Here is a 22901-nt window from a genome sequence, read left to right on the forward strand (position 1 = left end):
CTTCCCTCCCTTCCCTCCGCTCCCGGCAGGGAGCAGCACCCGACCGCCCTGCCGCGCCACCCCGCGCACACGCACGTACACACACACACACACAGAGACACGCACAGGGACACACGCACAGGGACACACGGACACTCACCCGCTCCCTCTCTCACACCGCACTCTCGCACCCGCCTCCCGCCCCGCACCAGCTCCCGGCGCGCTGCCCGGCCCAGCCGCCGGCACCTCCCCAAGGTCACGGCGCCCCGCACCGCCCGCGCAGCGCAGCGGCCGCAGGTGCACGATGCGCGGAAGAAGGACAGGAGAGGGGGAGAGCGGGAGCGGAGGAACGGAGGATCCTGCCCGCCACCTCGCCCTGCTGCCCGCGGCCGCGCCGGACCGCTCCGCACCACCCGCCTGCCTGCTGGGGGCGCTGCGCGCCGGGCCCGCCTCAGCTCCGCGGCCGATCGCGGATTATAAGGGACCGCTCTCTCCGCCCCCAGCGGAGTCTCCCTCCGCCCTCGCCCTCACTCCCCACCCCTCCTCCGGCCGCCGAGAAGGGCATGGAGTTGGCGGGAGCCTATAAAAGCCCCTGAGAGCGCGTTGGGGACACGGCGCTGTGACAGCCTCCGCAGGCAGAGCCGGGCCGCGCACCATGTCCCACCACTGGGGATACGGCAGCCACGACGGTGAGTGCGGACACCTGCCGGCAGCTCCCCGGGAGCCGCAGCTGGGACGTGCCTGCTGCTGCCCCGCAGAGCCCTTGCCCGGAGCGGGAACGAGCTCGGGGGCGCTTTTTTCTCGTAACCTTGAAATGCACCTGCGCCCGGGCAGCCCGTCCGGCGCTCCGTGTGCTGTGCCGGAGCATCTCCTGCCTCCCTGCTGGCGTTCCTTTACTTGGGGAAGGGAGTGACGGGCGCTTCTCCACAGGACGGGGTGGCCCCGAGGACCCTCGGTACAGCCCCCGCCTCAGGCCGTGGGGCTGCCGGGTGTCTCGGTGCCCAGGTGGGATCTCCGCTCGCCTGTGCTGCCGCTGCCGCCAGCCTGCACAAGTGGCACGCTATTAAAGGCGGATGCTGGTGTTTGAACGTCCCGATTTCCAGAGGGAAGGTTATCGCTTATGTCCCCCGAACTTTGTGTCTTTTCCCACTGAGTGCTTGCCTCTCTCTTACAGGACCCGCTCACTGGCATGAGCACTTTCCCATCGCCAATGGAGAGCGCCAGTCCCCCATTGACATCTGCAGCAAGTCCGCCAAGTATGACTCCTCTCTGAAGCCTCTCAGCTTCAGTTATGATGCCAGCACGGCCAAAAGCATCGTCAACAACGGGCACTCCTTCAACGTGGAGTTTGATGATTCTTCCGACAAGTCAGGTGAGACCTCACCTTCCTACGCAGGAGGGCAATGGCAGAAATTGCTACTAACACTGCTACTAAAATGTGTACTAAATCCATAAGGGTTTTTTAAGGGTGAAAACATACCAGTGTTCTGGCTTCTCTAGGGTGAGGATTCAGCAGAGAGGAAACTGAGATCCCGTTAGAAGAAAACTAAGCCTGTCTGGGATAGCTAAACTCCAGTGAAGTGGTTTTATTTTTGTATAAATCAGAAGGATCTTGATAAGGGCTCAGCTGTGGAAAGGAAAAAAAAGTAAATATATTTGACAAGAACAATTTTAGGAATAGGTTATCATAAGCTACTGATGAAATGGTTAAAAGAAGAGGTAAAATACACTGTAGGAAGGAATTTGCCTTAGAATAGCAAAGGATTACAATTAACAACTTGAAGTGGAAATAGTTCAGAAATAGTTTCTTTGGTTATCAAAATATTATTTCATTTTTCTGAAGCCAGTGTTGCTCTCAGGTCTGTACAGAAACAGAGGAATGATTAGAAAATACCTCTTTATTCTTTTGTAATTCGAAAAAGCATTATCCTTGACATTTCTTGATGCTGGGCTTTCTAAAGATAAAGTGTTTAACGCATTCCTACAAAGTTTGCTAGCAGGCAGTCGGTCCACAGTGTATTGCTGTTCATTGTGCTGTGTGGTGAAACTAAGCACTGAATCCTGCAAACCTTTAGTAATCCTTACTGAAAGGAATGGCCTTTTAGATCTGAATCCAAGCTGTCCTTGTAACAAGGGTTTTGTAGGTTGTCTTTAATTGTAGTTTTTCACCTGGCTGCATTTGCAGAAATCATCACCCTGCCACAATGAATGTGCCTTTATTTTTAATTTGGACAACAAAAGCAATCCTGTTGTAAGTCATTGTGTTCTGTAGACACTGCTGGATTTAACTTGCTTGAGGAAGCGCCCTATTTTTCCTAAGTGTTTTGTAGGCCATGTCATTTAGGGAATGGTGCTGAAACCAAATGATCTGTGCCTACTAAAAGTATGCAGTTTTTGTAGCTCCTATAAAACAGCAGTATAGTAGACATTCAGCAGTGCTCTAAGAATTTGACTTTGTATTTTAATTATAGTCTTTATGCTGAACAATATTAAGTGGTCAGATATAAGTGTTACTGGTTCTATAAATACATGTAGGTCTGTTTATAATTTGCAGAGAGCATCAATATTAATATTTGTAACATTTTTAAAAAGAGAGGAGAAAGGTATTCTGACCTCTTAGTGTTTATTTCTCTGAAACACTGGGGAGCTAATGGAGTTGAATGCATGTTCATTTTAACAGTGTCATGGAAAATAATGTAAATGATCCAGAGTACAAAAAGGTGTTCTGTTTTTACCAGATACTGCTCTTGCTGCCAATCCTGCTCTCACTGACCCTAAAGGAAACAGGTTCAGGTCTCCACAGTATAAAAAACTATTGTGTTTACTTTGTGTGTGCCTAAGTCTGGAAAGAACTGTGAAAATCAGATTGTGAGGAAAAAAATGCAAGAGCATAAAATAATTTAAAAGAAATGTCTGTAGGAAGAATGTTTTTTATGAGAAGTCAGTGCAGAACCAGAACATCTGTGACAGGGATCCTTTGACAAATATGCAGTGACACAGCTTTCAGAGTGGGAGGATAGCAGATGCAAGTAGAAATATTCTCAGTATCTCTATTAGTGAATCAGAAAATTATTATTCTTTAGAAACAAAAACCACTAAACAGACCTCTGTGAAACTAGGTAAGGGTGGATCATTCAGTATTACACTTCTGTTGGAAATTACAATGCATAGAATCTACCTGGCAGCACACTTAATGGCTTCATTTGTATGCGGTTAACTAGGTAACCTACTTTCCTTACACGAATAGAGCTGTCTTTGACTTTCATCTGCTGGATTCTGAATTTGAGACTCAAATGTGCATACCCAGTTCTTGGTTAGACATCACACAACAGTCACAAGGAGAATCTGTATGCGCTTATGTGATGTGCTGGTATGTTTTACAGAAGACAATGGAATAATATCCTGTAAATACTTCCCACAGGCTGTATTGCTTGTTTCTATGAGCTGTCCCATATGTGGTAATGAATTATCTGTAGTAGTAGGCGCAAAATGAAGTAATAAGATCATTGTTTGTGAATAATCTTCAAGATGAGTAACTGCACGCAAAGTAGATCCATTTCATTAAGAATCTTCAGTCTCACAACTAATGACACTGATGCAAACTGAATTGCAGTTCTAGGTTTTAATGTCAGTTTGATTTCGACTGCTTTTCAGAGTACACAAAAGGAGTTTTTGTGATTTAATAAAAAGACTAAAAACAGGTAGTAAAAGCATAATAAAAATAGGCAAGAAAACCAAAATGCATGTTTGCATGAAACTCTCTGAAAGAAGCTGTTACTTATTTCTTTGATTCAGAAAATATGAAATGCAAATAATGTTGATCGCAATTACGAACTAGATATCAGAATAATCAAAATTTTGGGTTTTTTCCTGCAAAATGTGTATTTGTTGCATTGCATGTATGCATCCAGGAAGTTGTTTGAAGCTGCTGCCTATATCTGTGAAAGAAAAAAGAAAAATTAGGATTTCTTGAAATGATATCTATATTAGAGTAAGAAAGTAAAATAAAAGTTCAGCTTTTTCAACAAAAATAATCTTATGCACAATTTATGTGACTAATGTAACTTCACAGAAGAAAATATTTTTTTCTCAGCTTCCAGAAGATTTCTTTATGATCTAATATGTGAAACTTCATAGACCTAACTCTTGATTCAGCTTGTAATTATGCTTATGACCTATACAATTTTCTCTTACAATGAGTTTCTAACAGAGAAATTATGTTAATTTATTTGTGATAGCTTTAGAACCCGACTTGGTTTTACTTTCTTGTTGGTTTTTTTAGATATGCTGTGATGTTACGAACAATGCTTAGAAAAACCCTCTTCCTAAACAATTACCTCCAAATCTTTGATTTCAGTTCTTGTAGCAAGTGTCTTGGGTTGTGTGACAGCTTTTACACTCCAGAGTACACTTGTAAAGGCTCTGTTAATTCCCAGAGGGGATCCCCTTCATATTTCACAGTTGCAGGTTGGTAGATACGGTGTATGGAAAGGATATTCAAAGCCAGCTTTGCCATGTTTATGGACATTTTTTGTTTGGAGAAATTCCACGTTTTTTCCTACTTAAAAGAATACTTTCTATCTTGTATTCTTGGAGCCTTTTGGAATGCTTTCTTGGGTTTGTTTGCAGAAACTGAACAGTGAACTTCCCCTTCCAGTTGCTTAGTCATTCTTCTCCTTCAGTTCTTGAAGTTGCTTTCTTAATATTCATATCCACTGTCTTTTAATAGTAGGGGAAGTTGAAGTATTTTTAGGCATTAATAGTTAAATTCTTTAGTGTTTTAAATTTCTTCTTAACTCTGACAGCAAAAAATTCATTATGATAAAAATGTGACTAGGAATAAAACTTTGAATTCAGGTTCACCCACTCTTTTGATGGGACAGATCTTACATGCATGAGTGAAATAAGTGGTTATAATTCTTAAGGCCTGTTACTATAATTTAGGATCTTTATAGGAAAGGAGTCTCATTATGGGTACCTCTCTTATATTAAACATTTCATATTCTAGCCTTCTGTAAGGACTTGCCTATCACTTCACTCTAAAAGACAGAATTAAACAGTGACTTCCCAGAGCTGTAAAACCACAGGATGTGACTTTGCTCAAAAACCCTCAAGAGCCTGAAAGAAGATTTTGTAACGTACATAAAATGTGTTCTCTGTGTGAGTTTTCCCAGAAAATGTTTCAGAATTTATCTAAATTCTGAAATTCAAGTGAGATGTTTATAACAGTAGACTATATATTCTGTATTTTCTCATGGTGTGTTTGATGAGTGTATAAAAGAAAGAAGTCAATCAGCCATGAATTTATTTTATAACAAGAATGCTAAAATATAATATTTTAGCTGTAGAACCTGACAAAAGTGAATTGCAACTGTGGTGTAAAACTCTATTGAGACATTACCAAACGTGCTGGTAATTTATGCTTGTGGGTAAGTCTCTTAATTGTTTCCTTCTTGCCACTGACCTAGAGAGAATATTGAAAGTCAAGTCAGTGTCCCAAGTAAATCTCACATTTTTGCAAATAGTCAGTCATAGTAGAACTTAGTAATTATCAGAACACCTTGGAAATTAAAATAATCTAGTCACCTTGATGCTAGCACACCTTGGGAGTCTTTTAATAGTTGTAATCCAATGTATTACCTGATTCTTTCTACAACTGTAAATATTAATGCATACACATCAGCTGTCTTGAATTATGACTCAGTGTAAACAAACAATTCTATTTTGTTACAGTGATTATTGAAGACCCAGTGCATTAGCACTGCACAGTTGGCAGTGACTTTCTTTGAAAGTTGTGCCACTGCTGCTCTTTTCCTGCACTTCCACCTCAGCTGGTCAATGGAAGAAGAAACATGTAGGTCTGATGTCTTTAAGGCAAAGCTCTTAATCAAAGTCACTGCTACTGGTCTATTTTTAGGCTTTCCAGATCCAAAGATAAAATATTAGCTGTGCCAGAATAATATTGCATGTCATCAGTATAGGGTCATGGATTGAAGGTCCACAGTGCACTATAGCTTAAGCGATGTGTTGATCCTTTGGAATCAGGAATCAGAGAACTAATTGCTTATAGGTTTAGGGGACTGTATTCAGACACCTACTTATGTCACAAGTAATGCTGTGTATTGCTTGGCTAAAAGGTCAGAGGTTTCAAGGGCGTGTGATCTTTAAGTCACTTTTCCCGTGAACTGGGATCACCAGAAGCTGCAAAGTCTGTGTAAACAAGTGACTTGAATAGCTCTACTATTTCCAGGAACTGGAAAGGGAGATGAGAGGGCTTGAGATCAGTCCTGCATGTTTCAGGTCTTCATTTCTTTACAGAACACAAAAGTGCCCTTCGTCATTGACACTGGTGTGGGATTGGTTGATGGTTGGTGGGGTTCTTTGTGTTTTGGTTTGTGTTCTTTTTTTTTTGTGTGTGTATGTGTGTTTTGTTTGTTTGTGGGTGGTGGTTTTTTTTTGTTTGGGGTTGTTCTTTTGGGGGGGGTTGTTTTTTCGGTTTTTTTTTTTTTTAAATGTTAACATGGAACTTCTGGGCAGGAATTTAACCTGGATTGTGCATTTAAGAATCATGGAAACTTCCTTCCTTTTTGCCAAATCCCTCCTAGAGGTGCTTTTAATGCAAAACTAGGCGAAACTAGTCAGCTGTTATCAGCTGGGGCCACTTGGAAAAGTTTATTTTTAAGATGTAATGAAGCTGTGCCAGATGTCACGATTACCACCCTTCCCAGCTGATAATTTGTTTATTTACTTACAGGCGTGAGGGACTGCTGCATGTAGAGGCATTGCTCTCAGCGTTCGTGCTTCATTAGATTTCAATGTAGTATGAACACTGTCCCTATACAATTTTCAGTACAGTAAGGAGTCTCACTGGATTAGCATTTTAAGTATTGCTATCAGAAATTAAACTGATTGTTTCTTTCAAGAGAATTTTAATGTTTCCAACTTGGTTCTTAAAATTGTTGTCAGCCTATGTAGTGTGAAATGTGAGGGCTGAAGCCTGGTGAGAGACTCAATACTGCATCTTACGATTTTCAGAGAATCTGTGTTTAAGAGACTACATGAGAAATAAGCTTCACTTACAAGGTCCCAGGGAGTTGGAGGAATGTTAAGAACCTAAATGACTTTGTATCCTGAAGCAGGTCAGATTCTTTCTGGCTGCTGCCCAGTCTGGATGAAATAGTTCAGCTGAGGTGAATTGCAACCACTGACCTACTGCAGATACACACATCTTCAGACTTGCTGTGTTTTGGCAGCTGTCTCATTCTGGTCTATCTCTGTGGAACATCCTTTTAGCTTTATCAGGCTAAACTTTTAGCAAGGTCAGAAGTAGGTTTGGGTTTTTTTTTTCCTTACACCAATTTTTTTTCATGTGGTAAAGTCCATTACAGATGTTTTCTGCAAGTGTGAGCCCTACAGTCAGATGCTGTCTTGCTCTTCTTGCTTGTCATGATACAACGTCCTAGGAGGAATGTCTGAAAGAGATAACATAAAGAAGGAAATATCTCACAAAATGTGACTCTCTGTACTCCATGTTTCACAGAAGTGACTGCTCACCCTAACTGAACTCTAGTGTGTCAGAAGGGAAAGCCCATCCTTGCATAAGAACACAAGGCTAATTCCTGAGCATCCTCATTAGAGCCTTTTTCATGTCATTAATAGTACATGGTGCTCAAGTTTTTTTCTTTCTTTAAGTAATGCTTCATCTGCTTTGTCTCTTCAAGTCCTGTTTTCCATTGTACAGATGTCCGTGAATACACAAAAGCTTACAAAATATTAACATTAATGTGTATACTGTGCATATGTTTACATAAACATATACCTACAATGTCATTTACATGTGCACATCTGCTGTAGGCTGATATAAAATCATGTTTTTCTTTGTGCTAAAGCTATGTGTGTGCAAGAGGGCTGTCCTTAAAGGTAGATGCTTGAAATGTCCTGCTGCTAGGTTTTTGTTAGGTGGATTCTCAATTAGAATTAATTCTCCAAGTTTGGAGCTTTGGACATCTACGGTGCTCGAGTGGACCCATTATTTCAGCTACTGGCAGGAGTTTTGTTGTCAGTGATTGTCATTTGAAGAACATTTTCTCACTCTGCATTTTCTCAGATTAACAACATTATAGTGGTATTTTTCTCTTGTCATGCTAATTTGTATGTCAGAAAGGAATTCAGTCTAACTTATTAAACAATATTGTAGTTCTGCCATTTTGATAATGCCTTTGACACGTTTATTGCCATGATGAAGTTTATTAGTCTTCTGTTCTGTATAGAGAGAACATCCTATAGGAGTTAACTAAATAATATTCCTGCAAAAATTCAGATGTAGATGCTGGTGCATTCTGAAAAAAGGTATGAAGTGGTCCACAGTGTTTTTTTTTTTTTTTTCACAAGGCTGTTCTGTTTTACACTGGAAGGATAACTGCCCATTGACTTACCTTTAAATAGAACAGTGAAGGTGTGTGCCCTCAGTAAACAGCTGTACTACATGCAGCAAAATGCCTTTTGATTTCTCTGTGGTTTCAAATATCCCAAGAAAGCGCAATAGAGTCAAATCAACTTCACCTTCCATATCCAAGAAATCCCACAGTCAGTGTAAGTCCTATAAATTGAGCAGTTTGTGTGGTTATTTGAGTTTCTGAATTAGTACTGCCAATACTTACATTCACCTAATTTAGACCATATTATGAGATCATTTAACAGTGAAATATAATGACTGGATTTTACTAGTATAACTTTTCCAGTAAAGGGTAGAAGGCAGAATGGTAATGGAAAAAAGTTACCATTGCTTACTCTAAGGAAAGTAGCTCCAAATTTGACTCACTGTTAGATTTGAAATAACTGTCTAATAGTGCAAAAGAAAAAAGGCACTGTTAAGCTGTCACCTCTTGGGCTAGAAGAGTAGACCAGGTTATGATGTAAACTGTGTTGAGTAGATTGAGTCTTTGAGAAAATAATGGTTTTTTAGCTCATCTTGTGCTGTCTTCAGACAGCATAGCATCTGAAGCTGTGCTATAGAGCAGAAGGGATCACAGCTACATATATATTTTCAGAATGGTTTTCACTAATTTCAGAAGTAAGGGAGCTAATGATCAAATGTTCAAATATGGATCAGAACTTCTCATCCTTTTTAAAGAAGGGATGGAAAGGTTGGACATCTTTTCAATCAATGTAGTCTTGAGTTGGTATGCCTGTCACATGGAACAAAGGGAAGTTCCTGGTGTGAATGTTGTTCTGATTCTCTGTGAACTTCTATGTTCCAAAAGCTGGTAGCATTTATTTATTATTTATGGTTTAAATAGCTTGTGCTGAAGAAACAAGCAGTTCTATCATTTCTACTTTGCCTTTTAAGTTTAGTTTTAAATTTTACTTATTTGGAAAGGCTGAGAAGTATTAAAAATAAAATAACTGCATAATGTAGGCTAGTATAAAGGGGCTGTTCTGTAATTAAGCCTGCTGAATTTGTATTCATTCACACTAATCTAATTATTACTTTCTTTGAATGCTCTGCTGTGACTCAAAATAAGCTAGTGCTGGATTTGAGAACCACAGAATGAGAAAAGTAAGCAAAAATTGCAAAGAGATTTTTCTGCATCTTTTGGGGTTTTGAGACTATAGCAAACTTGGTGTAGAGAAATAACACTGCAAATTAACTCAAGGACATTGCATGGTTCTGCTTTTCAGCATGCTTCCCATTGATTAATAATGGCAGATTAACCTGTGCTCTGCTATTGCTTTCTGAGGTTAAGGAATGGTGGAACCTCAGTCCGTTTGTACTTGCAATGACCAGCAAGACCATGAGCTAAAGGAACTGAAATTGAAACACTGCGACTCCATGGCAACATTTTAAAATGAAATATGATATTGTATGGATTTAATGATTTTGCATCTTTAAAGATAAAACAACCAGTTGCTTCATTTCCGAAAGGAATTAATGCCCATTCAGAGCCACCATTCTGAAAAAAGTACTCAGATTTGTAGTCCTTTGCTTGAAACAGTTATGCACATGCAGACATGTAAAAGTAGAATAAGGTGTGTTCCTGTTTGATTACTTTAAGTAGCCAATCTTCATTGGATCACATAGCTTGGAAATAGGTAGGGCAAGTCCTGGTCTGAAGACTACAGTATTGGAAATTACAGAGGCTGCAGTGGAACATATATTCACATTTTTCAAATAAAAATACATGTTGGGAGACTTCTAAATATATTTACCAAAGGAGCCCCAGGCAAATGCTGGATTTGTCCACTGAACCCAAATTTTGCGTGTGTAGGGAACACTGGTGGAAACTAATGTATTTTTTAAAAATCTTACTTCATTTTCATGTATTACAGTTTTTTAGTGAAGTCCTTCTCACCGTATTGTTTATATCCACGGCTGATGCTGTCCATGCTTGTATATAATGAGACTTTATCAAACCTGAATGTGCAGCCACCTTTTCCAATCAGCATTTGATGTATGTTTTCACAAGTGCACGTGTTGTGCTAGTGTCTAGACTAATTGCAGACTGAGAGGAAAGCATCTTTACTCCACAGAATCATTTTGTGGCACATACACAGAGCACATTTACATGTAATACCTGATGTCAACACTCTTCTGTCACTTTATTGTACAAATATTTATAGAGAGAAATTGGGCTCTTAAAATATCTAACACTGCAAATTACTTCTTGTTTTAAAATTAAGTATTAACAACTTAAAGACTTGATTTTGAATTTGGATTTGAGATGCTCAGGGGAAAAACAAGAGGAAAAACTCCCCAACCAAGCCACAAACTGGTGTGAAACCTTACTCTGAAAACTTAGACAAATAGTTCTGTTTAATAGAACTGCTTGTTATTATTCTGTGCTTTATGCTGCACTGGTGGAGACATTGTCTGTGCCCTGAGCATTTTGCAATGGCAAGGCTTGATCCTGCATATCATAATGGTGATTGGTCACAGTTTGACTAAGGGGTAAAACTAACAAGCAGAATAAGGGAGCTTGCTCTAGTATAATTCAGCGTGTAGCTGGGCACTTTACTCAGAGCAGTCCCATGCCAGATAATGGAGAGCATAAATAAACAACTTGTTTCCAATCCACATTTTTTAAAAATCTGCCTGTGCAGGCATTGCTATTTTTTTTCCACAATAGGAAGGACAAGAGATTTGAATTCACACTTCTGCACTGTCTTATCCTGTGCCTAATGCTTTACCTTGCTGCAGCCTGTGGCTAACAGGTGTTCAGGTTTAATTTGGAGCAAAAACATTTTCCTCAATCCAATCTACCACAGGATTTGCAGGATTAAGGCCTAAATGGATGAAGTGTCTAAAATGAAAAGACAGAGTATATTAGTTCATGATTTGGTCTTCAAATGTACTTCCTTAGAATAATTCTATCTGGGCCTCTTAAAAGAGCTTTTTTATCTATTTGGTGACAGAAAAGTTACATCTTCCCTCATCACTTCTAATATTAGCATGCCTGTTAAATTGCTGATGAGATGCTCACTGTAAAGTCACTTATGTTTTTATGCATTTATTATTGATTTTGGTGTATTGCAGTAATGTACCATTGAGGATGATCTGGAGTAGCATGGCAGCATGCAATGAGCTGTAAATCACGTGAAGACTTGGAATAGCTGTTCCAGTCTGAAGGAAGATTGGATAACAAAAGTTCTGGGAGTTGCTAATAAAGGCTCTTTGCTTTACAGTGCTGCAAGGAGGAGCACTGGATGGAGTCTACAGGCTGGTGCAGTTTCACATTCACTGGGGATCCTGTGATGGCCAGGGGTCTGAGCATACTGTGGATGGTGTGAAGTATGATGCAGAGGTAGGACTTGCTTTATTTTCTCCAGTTTTCTTTGTATAATGGTTTTTTTAAGTATTCTACCACAGTAGCACCTTCTCTACAGGTATTCATAGGAGCAGGTTACCATGGAAGGTTTGGGAAGGTGCCACCATTTCATATTCTTTTCCAAGTCTTTCCAGAAAAGGACAGGACTGTTTTTTTTAAAAAAAAACTTTCTAAATTGTGAGTCAAATCTGTAGTTAATGTGTCTTCTCTGTTTCTTCTGACATTGACAATATATATCAGTGTTGATAAGAACTCCAGGATATATAACATTAAAATGGCACATCAAATTCCTGCAGGCTGTATGTGGGAAAAACTCATGTTGAAGATAACAGGAGAGTTACTGGATGAAAAGCAAAATGATACAACCACAGCTTGCCTTTAAAACTCATCTGGGAATGGGGGTGAGAAGCAAAATAAAATACATTACAGAAATCTCTTTGAATAAATGAAACTTTAAAGTGCCTAAATAATTCAACAAATTCTTAGCTGTACACAAGGCCTTTCAAATCTCAGCAGTAAAACATCATCTTTCTCTTAATAAATTACTTCCTGCATCTTCATTTGTGAAGTATTCTGGATGGAATATAATCTTAACAGTGCTTCTTGTTTTCTTGCTCCTAGCTCCATATTGTTCACTGGAATGTAAAATATGGTAAATTTGCTGAAGCTGTGAAGCATCCTGATGGTTTAGCTGTGGTGGGCATCCTCATGAAGGTTTGTTAAACTTTTCTTTTGTCTTATTTGTCCAGCACGTTCACTGTGTTGCAGGGGGGAACCTAAGAGCAGAAAATAAAGAATAAGGCAGCAGTGTGTTATATTGCCTAAATCCATAGGAAACTAGGTGGTGCTCCAAATTCTTACCTTCCCTTTCCTATAAAAGTTGTACACTAGCCATGGAGTATGACTGCCATCCCTCACCATGGCAGCCCTGTAGCAGCATTCTTGCCTTCATCAAGACAGTGATGCTACCATAACTCTTACCAGTGAAATGTGATGTGTGTAAGTGACCGAGTTATGTGTGTACGAATCTGTAACATGACCAGCCTAAATAATACCTATTTTCCTTTTCTTGTCATTGTTAAAAGGCCAGAGTGTTTTGTCTTAGTTGAATTCTCTTCACAGCTAGCTGAAGGTGATGTCTGCCTCAGTGGTATGTAGTAGTCCATCTTGGCCTCACTGAGGGTGACTATTTTATTAGGAGGGTGACTTCCATAAAAAAAGAACAGCTTAGGTCCAAAAATAAATCTACACACTGTAAATGAAAATAGCTTTATTCTGGCCCAGTGTCCTTGGCTGACCCATTTGTGCTCACTGTCAACTGGCATGATTTTACAGAGTCTTTGAGTCACTTCTGGTGTAATACTCCTATTATGTAATAAAATGCCGCTGGAAAAATATTTCCTTGAGAACTGTAACAGAAAACTAAAAGTGTCAGAAGAATGCATGGTTATTTTTCTTTTCATATGGTTTGTATTACAGGTGGGAAATGCCAAGCCTGAGATACAGAAGGTTGTGGATGCTCTGGGCTCCATTCAAACCAAGGTAATATTTGCTGTCTGTGTTGATTGATCCCCATCACAACTGTGCTGTGTTATCTTTGGAAAGTAGATTTTTTTTTACTTCTCCCTAGCTTGCTGCATGTATGAAAGTAAACAAAGCCTTCCTGCCATCAGCACAGGTGCTCCTATAATCCTAAAAGCAAAACAAATTTGAATGAAGTTGTGGTAGAGAGCATGGAGTACTAGAAACAGTGATCATTTCCTATCTTTGTGACTACATTTTTCTGTCTTTTAGCTGTATTTAAATCTATACAGTAGGATTCATCTTCCTAATCTAAACTACTTTCCTAGATGGCTCTTTCTAGTCAATGATAACAGAGGAAAAAGGCATTTCCCCTCATCTGTGCATCTGTGGGCTAAATTTCCTTTTTTCAAGAGGACATGCTTCTCTTGGCTGTTTCTAGAGAGAGTTCAAATAAACAGTTAGATCAGGATATGTAATTCAGGGAAAAAAAGGCTTTCTGTATTTTAAATACAGTGTGCAGTGTGTGTGGTCTTAGTGCGCTGAGTAATGAGAAACTAAAAGTATTTAGCAAGTGATTAGGTATCTTCACAGTGGGTAAAGGCCTGTACCAATGAGAAATGTGGACAGGAAAGGTAAAAAATGAGACTACACTGTCATCTTTCTCATCAGGCTCCCTTTGAGGTAAATGGGTATTGCTGTTTACTGCAGTGGACTTTCCAACAGGTCTCGCAGGTTCTGTATTTCCAGTGCCATCAGTGTACACAGCAACTGAAATCTCATTGTTCTTCAAGCAAGGTCAAATCTTATCTCTGAGACCAAACGAGATAAATGCAGCATTTGATATGAGAAACAATATCTTGAAAGTCTTGTAAGAAATATATTGCTGAGAGTATTTAATCCTAAATGTACTGTAGTTGGTATGCAGCACGTGATGCCAAATTCCGTTTCTGCCTTGCTCCAAACATGGAGTTTTCCTAGGAGACTTTACTACTGCAATCCCAGCCATGTGTATGTGGTCTCTCCCTGATATCAGCCCATCTGCTTACTTTATTGTAGGGAAAACAAGCTGCCTTCACAAATTATGACCCCACTGGACTCCTTCCTGCATGCAGAGACTACTGGACATACCCTGGCTCACTGACCACTCCACCACTGCTTGAATGTGTGGTCTGGCATGTTCTGAAGGAGCCCATCACTGTGAGCCCTGAGCAGGTAGGTCTCCAATGGATGCTGCCAGTAGATGTGTACTGGAGTTACACTGGTGGCTTCAGCCCACCAGGTGATCTGGGAAGTGGCAGGGTAACTGCAGAGCTGTGCAGGGTATTAGCTAGCATCAACAATTGCTGTCTGAAGTGGTAATCCTCTTCTGACAGGACTCTGCTTCTGCCTGTGGAAGTAGTTTGCAGTAAAATGTAAGGCTCTTCCCTATTTGGACACTCCAGGGAAGATGGAGGGGGGAAGTTTAAAAAATTTCATTAGATATTTTCCGGATACATGGTTAGAGCTGTCATGTGGTAGAAATCTGGAAAATTGAGGCATGCATGAAAGGACCATTTGTACATGCACAGTTAGTCTAGCATGCACTGTGAGCATCAGCAGGTCTGCTGTACACGGCAATCACCTCTCTGGGTGTACTTGCCCTGAAAAGGCCTGGTTTACCAAACACCTGGGGAGCATGTGTGCTGCATCCACTTTCTCACACTGTAGAGCTGTAGTTGGTTGGTTGATTTTCCAGTGTTTCCAGGACACAGAGCTCTTTTTCAAGTTCTATTTGTCACAGAACAGACGGGGAAATCCTACGCAGAATTGTGATGATTCCAACAAAGCTCCCGTTGTTTGGAAGAGGCAAAACTTGCAGATTCCAGAAGTCTGCCGCCTAAGAAAATGCTTTACTCTGTTGACCAGTGTGAGAAGGATAGTCTTCCTAGGAGGAGGAAGCCTGTGTGGATTAAATCACTCTTGGCCCCAGCTTTCTGTGCCATCCATTAATGAAATTACGTATAGGCAAGATTCCATTCTTGGGTTCAGATCTGTGTGCTTGGGAGCTATAAATAGAATCTAGAGCCTATAAATACAAACTAACCCCGAAGGGCTTTAGTTTAACCTTCAAATTCTTAAGTCTCTTTTATCAGTGACAGATATGCTAACAATCTGCACCTAATTCTAGGGGGTTTATTCAGCTGATGTGAAGGAAAATGCAACTGAGCTGTTGTGGAACTTAACACAAAAAAAGATAGAATATGTGATGAGGAAGAACTATTGGAAGTAATAACTATAGCAGTGATTGATTGCCATTAGTAAACTGAAAGGGAGCATTAAAGTTGACACTGTTTACTTACTCAGGACTACTCCTACTGCTGCTGATACTCCAAAGTTTGCAAATACAGTTTTATTATAGGGCAGAAGCACATTCACCAAAGTAGAGGGTTTTTCCTACTGTGCTTGCTTAAATCCCTTAAGTGGGAAAAGACACCTCTTGTTTCTCCCCCACACACCCCTCCCTATTACCATTATCATTTCTACACTTTGTGGCAGTTTGCCTTTTCACTCCTGAACTAATCAAGAAAAGAAACAGTATCTAAGAGTATTGATGCAAGGTTTAAGATGAACAGGTTTTCCAAAGACAGAAGCTGGATATAACATGAGGGTGTAGCAAGCCTTTTATCATTTGCTGTAGTGACACAGTAGTTCCTGGCAGAGGTTGAGCTCTGAAGTTTGTTCTGGTTGGTCCTGAAAGTAAAGTCCAGGGGAGACAAGTCACTGATGAGGGTCTTTTTCTTTGAATGAGGAAAAACCTGGTCTGCAACCTGACCTCTAGGAAATCCCATGTCCCACATAGATATATTTATTAGCACTTCCACCTGTCTCTGTGAGATTGTGTTTGGGGTGGGTTATTATTTTGACAGTCTTTTTACGAGTTTTGGAGATGCCCATTTAAACATACAAGTGTTTTTGTTACATCAGATTGTGCAAACACCAATTGTACTTCAGGAACAAGTATCACAACTTCACAGTATGCTCCTCCTAGTGATGTGAAGCAGTTTTCCCCGCCACAGTATTTGAAACTCAGGATAACTTGAATTTAATCAACAGCTGTATTTTGACCCAAGGATAAGGCCTTTTTCATTAATTATTATTTCAAGTGGACTAAAAAAAATCTATGAAAAGAGCCAAAACTGTATAACTTGCAGAGGAGTCTGAAAGGATTTCAATTCAAATCTGGATCCATGACAAACAACTCTTTGCATGTGGATTTCAGAAAATGTTTGCCTACGTCCTTGTTTTCTGTGCTTTCATGGCTGTTCTTGGAAGGATATTTTGTGGACAGGGGAGACTTTTTCAGGGGCTGGAAATGGTGTGGGTGAAATGCAGACATGTTGGGTACTGATGCCATCTCTAGACTACTAGTGCTGGCAAAACTTTGGGTTGGAGCTCTGGTTCAGGCCCAAGGTGTATAATTTCAAATAGTCCTGCTGAAATCTGAGGATATTTGTGCCTTTTTCCACAGATGTGCAAACTCCGTGGCCTTTGCTTCAACGCTGAGAATGAGCCTGTGTGCCATATGGTGGACAACTGGCGCCCATGTCAGCCTTTGAAGAGCAGGGAAGTCAGAGCCTCCTTCCAGTAACCTCAGTGCTGAGAGTGTTAGGAATTGCCGTGTTTGTGAGGAGCCCCTTTTGCTAAGCCCAAATCAAACCTTTGCCATGTGTGCCCTGGCAACATCTTGTCTCCCAGATCCATTCTTTCTTTTGCTCTGCATCTGAAATGCCAGCTAATGAAATGTGAAAGGCTCTTGGCCAAATGGGAAAGGGTTCTTAGGGTGTGGGGTTGGGGGAGGCAGGGGGTGGGTGGCTGTGTGCATCTTGGTGACTATTACTGCGACTGACACTTTGGTGTAACAGTATGTTTGGCTACTTGGGAGAGGATATGGTGGTAGCAAAATAAGCCATTTTAAGAAACCTCATCCACTGGTGTGATAGTACACGTAACTAATGATAACTTGAAGCTTTGTAAGAAGCACAGGAATACAGAATATAGCTACTATTTAGGGAAAAAAAAGTATTTTGAGAAAGTTAAGCAAAATGAGTATTTAGAATTAGACTTCTTAGATTTTAAGAAACTGACATGTAAATATTTTTGAGACTGTTTTGCATTTTTACCCATGCTGTCAACAACCTTAGCTATGTCTTAATGGTAGTGTTGGGTTTTTTAATTAAAAATGTTCTAAATTAAATGTTTCCTTTAAAAGTTATTACCATAGAAATAATACAAAATATCTTTTCATTGAAATAATATATGTTCTAATTTAAAAAGGAAAAGAATATTGTATTTTAGATAACTTCTCTAATAAATCTATACTTCTATTTTTGCTTTGTTGCTGTTATTTTTATTCAGTAAGGAGTCATTAATCTGTTCACATGGTTACATATTAAACAAAATTACCAAACATACACATTGGGAATTGGCTTCAGTGACACCTGAACATGAATGTAAGACTATATGGATATGTTAAGAAATTTTCTCTAAGTAGGTATCTTATCTCTGATAGCAGAAGGAAATGTTAATTCTGAGCAATCACTACAACTTCTCATCAAAGTTGAATGTATAATAAAAGATGCCCTCACAAAACTTTTGAGCAAAGTCATACTGAAGAATGGACTCACTAGATTCTGGTCCTAGTTTTTAAATTATTATGAGTCATCAAGAATCACTTTATAAGGTATCAGTTGGACAGGCTACATTCTGAGGCACCTGGAACTTGAAATGTGTGAGATGGAAATGAAGCCATCTCAAAATGCATACAAAGATATTCAGAAAACTGTCAAATCTCACCCTTTGAAAAGCTTCCACATTTAAAATGCCCACCATTCTACCCTACACCAAAAAAACCCCAAAACCCAAACCAAAAAAACCAGAAAAACAAAATGTTATTTTGACACAGGTGGTTGATTCTAAGTTCAATTTTTTTTCATGGAGCCACAGAGGTACTTATCTGTTGCTATTAAGAGCTGTGCTGTTGAATTCAAGTTCATGTTGAGTGGTTTGAATTATTTTCTGACTCTAAGCATCACCACCAGCCCCAAGTGCTATGCATTCTTCCTAAACAATGCAAGAGACGTTACATGTCTAAAATGAGGATTATAGAAGGAATTCAGTGTGACTTAAAGCTGCTGGAGCAAGCTGAGAGGAAATACATGACAGAATCATGGGCTGGCTCAGGTTGGATGAGATCTCTGGGGGTCACCTGGTCCTCTGTTTCTGCTGAAGATGGGCCACCAACACCATGTCGCCCAGGACCATGCCAGACTAGCATTTGAATATCTGAAGGATGATTTAAAAAATTTACTCTTAAAAGTAATAAAATATAAGAGCCCTGGATTTTAAAATTTTAAACCCATACCTTGACAGCTATGTTAGCCTGAATATTGGGCAGTAAGACTTCCTGAGGAGTAGTAATCTCATTGGTACCTGAGAAGCTGAAATAGTATCCAGGCTAATATGTGACAGGGAATGTGAACTAATGGCTAGGATAAAAACCTGGAAGTGCCTCAAGTTACAGCAACTGCTGCAATAAAAAGTTTCATATCTCGTATTTCATCACACTTCAAGGTTGCTCCATAAATAATAACTAACAGCAAAGACAATCAACATCAGCCATATATTTTTAGTTTTGTGTGAGTCTGTTTACCTGGAGTGTCGCCAGCGCCATATGTTTGCCTCTGCTGAGGGTGAAGTACTTCTGTATTCAGCCAGACAGTGCAGGCTGGTGTTCTTAGATCACATACATGGTGTACAGGAACAGCCTATGGTCTGTCTTAACCTGTGTGGTCTGCCAGGGAGCGCTGGTCTCTTTTTTTCTTTTTTTCTTTTTTTCTTTTTTTCTTTTTTTCTTTTTTTCTTTTTTTCTTTTTTTCTTTTTTTCTTTTTTTCTTTTTTTCTTTTTTTCTTTTTCCTTACAAAAAGAGAAAACCAAATTACAGAACCACACCTCCAAATCCTCATTAAAAAAACCCTACTATCCCTTCTCTAGCATAAAATGATACATGAACTTATCACAAATTCACATTTTGCAGTTAGACTCCAGCGCAATGGATAACCCTTTCCAAGGGAGACGTGTATTAAGTCCAACCAGGAAATAAAGAAAACAATTTCCCTGGCATTCATGATTCATTTCCTGAAGGGTGAGTTTGATTAAGATAATGGCCAATAGAAGCATCCTGTTCTTCTTTCTGACCTTTATTCTTATTTAGTATTTACTCATATGAGGAGCTTGTAATTAGGTCTTGCAGTTGTTGCCCTGAAGACCTAACACCCATTCTAACATGTTTTAACTGGAAAACTGCTCCTGAATTCATAATGGAAAGTAAGAGACCATTTTGGTCATGGAACCAAAGATGTTCCACTACATGTAATTGTGTTACTGTCAAGTAGGCAGCTCTGATTAAAGGGAAATTCATATAGAAGGGGAAAAAACAAAAAAGGGCTAGTGCATTAATTTGAAATTGTCATAGGATATTCAGCCAGCACTTGGATGGGGGAAAGAGGGAAACACATTCACTTGCAAACTGTTCATTTTGCACAGTTTGTGATCTTGTCTGGCACTTGTCTGCCAGCTCCATGTGTTAGAACATTTTATGATTTTTCCACTGCTATTTCTAAGGCTTGGATGTGTCCTAGATTGACATGGGCGGGTAGACTGTGATTAGAGATGTTCCCTGGAAGATAAGATAATAATGCTCTGCATGGAGTCAGCAATATTTATAGAAGTCCAGATAGTTTATAGAAGAGTATCTCTCACTAAATGACAGCTTTAGGATTTTCTTATTCTTCAAAGAAAAGCTGTGCAAGAAACATCTGTGTCAAATCTAGTACCATAGAAACAAGCAGTGATGAAGGTACAAGCAGTAGCTTTATTGGAAAACTCCCATGGACCCTCTAACATCCACCACTTCCTCTTCCAAACCACAGCACCCCACACAATCACATAGCACCTGGTGACAGTTGCTTACACTGAGTGTTTGGTATATTTTAAGTCAATTTGGGAACTGGACACTTCACTGCTGTCCACTTCCTCTTTCTGTATGATGGTAAACAGCTGTGCTGCCTTGATGCCATCGATGGTTCACTCAGGCCATGAGGCTCCCCAGCCACCAACTTCCTAAAAGCAGATGCACAAAACTTTTCAGGGATCCCTAACTAATTTTAGACCACATTTTGCTCTTGTTTTTTATCCAAGCCGCAAACCAAAGCCATTTTGGGTATATCCCCAGCCCAGTGTGGATTACAGTGCAGTGATTCTCAAGTTCACCCTAACAAGGAGCTCTTCAGAATGCTCACTTTGTTCAGAGCTCAAAGCAACAGAGCTCTGTTGCCTGAGCTGATGGACCCAGATGCTCAGCAGGTTCAGTGCTAACATGGAGTAGCTCTTTTGCTCTTAATACCAGATTAGTCAGTTTTGTCCAGTGAGGATGTCAGTGCACTCCAGCATATTAAACAGTAAAAAGACACCCTCAGGACATTTAGCAAAAGGCAATACATAAGCCTTGTCTTTGTAATCTTGCATGGTGTGAGGCATTCTATATATGTATAGTCAGTCACTGCTCTTTTGAACTCTCACCCTGAAAGAGTGAAGAAATGCATTGACACAACGTGCAATAAAAAAGTAACAGGTGAATATTAACTACATATTTTCCCTAAGGTGTAGGTTTTAACGAGGTTTGTAATATTACTCAGTGGTCAAAGGCCTGGAAAATTTGCTGCAAAGGAATGGGCTCCTTCTGTCTTGGGAAGTCCCAAGATCAGACAGAAGAAAAAGCTTTGTGTGGCACTTGGGTGCCTGGGATCAGTGATGTCTTAGACAGAAATCTTTCCCTCTCTTCATTATTACATGAAGAGTGTCACTCAGAGGCACAACAGACATGCCAAGGCTGTCAGGTGCCACAGAAAGCAGAGCTAGGCTCTCTTCTGGGCACTGATCTACTAACTCCAAGGCCAGGTCCAAAGTGCAGGGAGCCTCACTCCAGTGAGGTGGGAAGACTCCACCTGCTATGTTTATCAGTGTGAAAACTGGAGCCCATGGCCATTGAAGGATTCTCTTTGCTCATCCTATCTACAGAGGAAAAAGCAGGCTGGTGTAAACTCATGGAATCTTTTCCCCCTCTCTGCTCCCCAGCTAGGCCTTCAGGAGTCCAGTGCACCTAAGCAGGGAAGCACTGTGGAAATGGAAAACCCTTTCCAGAGCAAAGGAGGAAGGATAGCCAATGATCCTGGTTTTGCAAAACCAGGTAGCAGCAGAATACTTTGTTGGAGTTACTCAAATGTTAGGGAAGAACTTCCTCTCTCCTTTGCTTACATCCCTCTTCAACCAGCTGACTTGAGCTTGATTCAAGAGGAACAAGAGCCTGTTTAATAGGCTGATACATCAGGTGATGCAGGATATTGTAATTTGGATGGTGCATTTCTTTACCTCTTTATTAGCTATATAAAAAGTTGTGTCAGAAGTTGCTATAAATAGTCTAATTATGTTATTCTCAAATGAGAGTCTTAAATAATATATTCCTTGATCAAAATCAATACCTAAATGCCTCTAGATACTTGAACTGGGCATGTGTTTTGGTTGTTTTAGTGATTAATAATCATGCTGCAAGAAGGAAGGTAGAAGTAGTAAAAAACATAAAAGCAGCGTTTTGCTGGAACAAAAGAGAAAAACAAGGCTTGAAAATATACCATCCTCACTCAGAATCTGTTCTTGGGAGACATTTAAAAGGACAGCATTTTGCAGATCAGCTTAAAAGAGGGTGGTAAACATAATTTCCTCCTACTCTCTGTAGAAAGTGCATCAGACTCTCTTAAATACTTTCTGACTAGTAATAGAAGGCACATCTAAACTGCATTTTGAAACCAAAGTATTTTAAATTATTTTTAGAGTCATAAACAAGTGTTCAATTAATGATAATGCCTACAGATACAAAATGCAGTGCCAGAATGAGTAAAATACCCCTGCTGTGAGTTCTTAAATGTCACCTTCTGCTCTGTGTTCCCTCAGGTTTTTCTCTTTCTCTGGGAAAGAACTCATCACATCATCAAGGGTATGGGGGAAGCAACACCAGAAGTTAAGGCCTGATCATGAAAACACTGATGTGACTAATCACTGACATGAGTAATCCCACCCATTAATTGAAGTTTAATTGGTTTCTTACAATCATTGCACAGGAAAGGCCATTCTCCTTCCATGAGTAGTAGAGGTAGGAGGCTGAATAATTGAAAAGTCAGGTGTCCTGTTCCTTTCAATTTCAGTTTAAGGATTTATCCTGAGGAAGAACGGAAAGGGGATAGGATGGAGGAATTACTTATAGTAAAGGTGGCTAGAGGAAATGTTCCTCCTTTCCCTCCCAGGGACACAGGGTCTCCCTGAAGAAGTGAATGTGCACCAAGGGTTGTTTTCAGGCCTTGTACTCCACATGCCAGTTTTGACAACCACTGTAGTGGCTAAAGGACAAAACCATGAGCAGTGCAAGCTCATGCTTCTCAAGGCTGCCAGAATGCCCTGTGGATTCAATAGAGTGCTCACCC

General features: G+C 40.1%; 1 protein-coding gene across 1 annotated transcript; it reads left to right on the forward strand.

The window, feature by feature from the left end:
- Positions 1-480: 480 nt before the first annotated feature.
- Positions 481-17692, forward strand: LOC146442192 (carbonic anhydrase 2). The gene is made up of 7 exons (XM_085053130.1): positions 481-668; positions 1154-1351; positions 11662-11780; positions 12426-12518; positions 13284-13346; positions 14385-14540; positions 16837-17692. The coding sequence occupies exons 1-7, from the start codon at positions 635-637 to the stop codon at positions 16954-16956; spliced, it is 783 nt and encodes a 260-aa protein (XP_084909256.1). The 5' UTR covers positions 481-634; the 3' UTR covers positions 16957-17692.
- Positions 17693-22901: the final 5209 nt, after the last annotated feature.

This window comes from Lichenostomus cassidix, chromosome 2 (assembly GCF_008360975.1).
Source record: "Lichenostomus cassidix isolate B80296 chromosome 2, HeHo_3.0, whole genome shotgun sequence".
Classification (NCBI taxonomy): domain Eukaryota; kingdom Metazoa; phylum Chordata; class Aves; order Passeriformes; family Meliphagidae; genus Lichenostomus; species Lichenostomus cassidix.

Bases quoted from the DNA above. Each gene is read 5' to 3' on its own strand.
- LOC146442192 (XM_085053130.1), top strand. From the start codon at position 635: ATGTCCCACCACTGGGGATACGGCAGCCACGACG. The intron at 12,519-13,283 runs GTTTGTTAAACT...TTTGTATTACAG, and splicing joins TGGTGGGCATCCTCATGAAG to GTGGGAAATGCCAAGCCTGA. The intron at 13,347-14,384 runs GTAATATTTGCT...ACTTTATTGTAG, and splicing joins TGGGCTCCATTCAAACCAAG to GGAAAACAAGCTGCCTTCAC.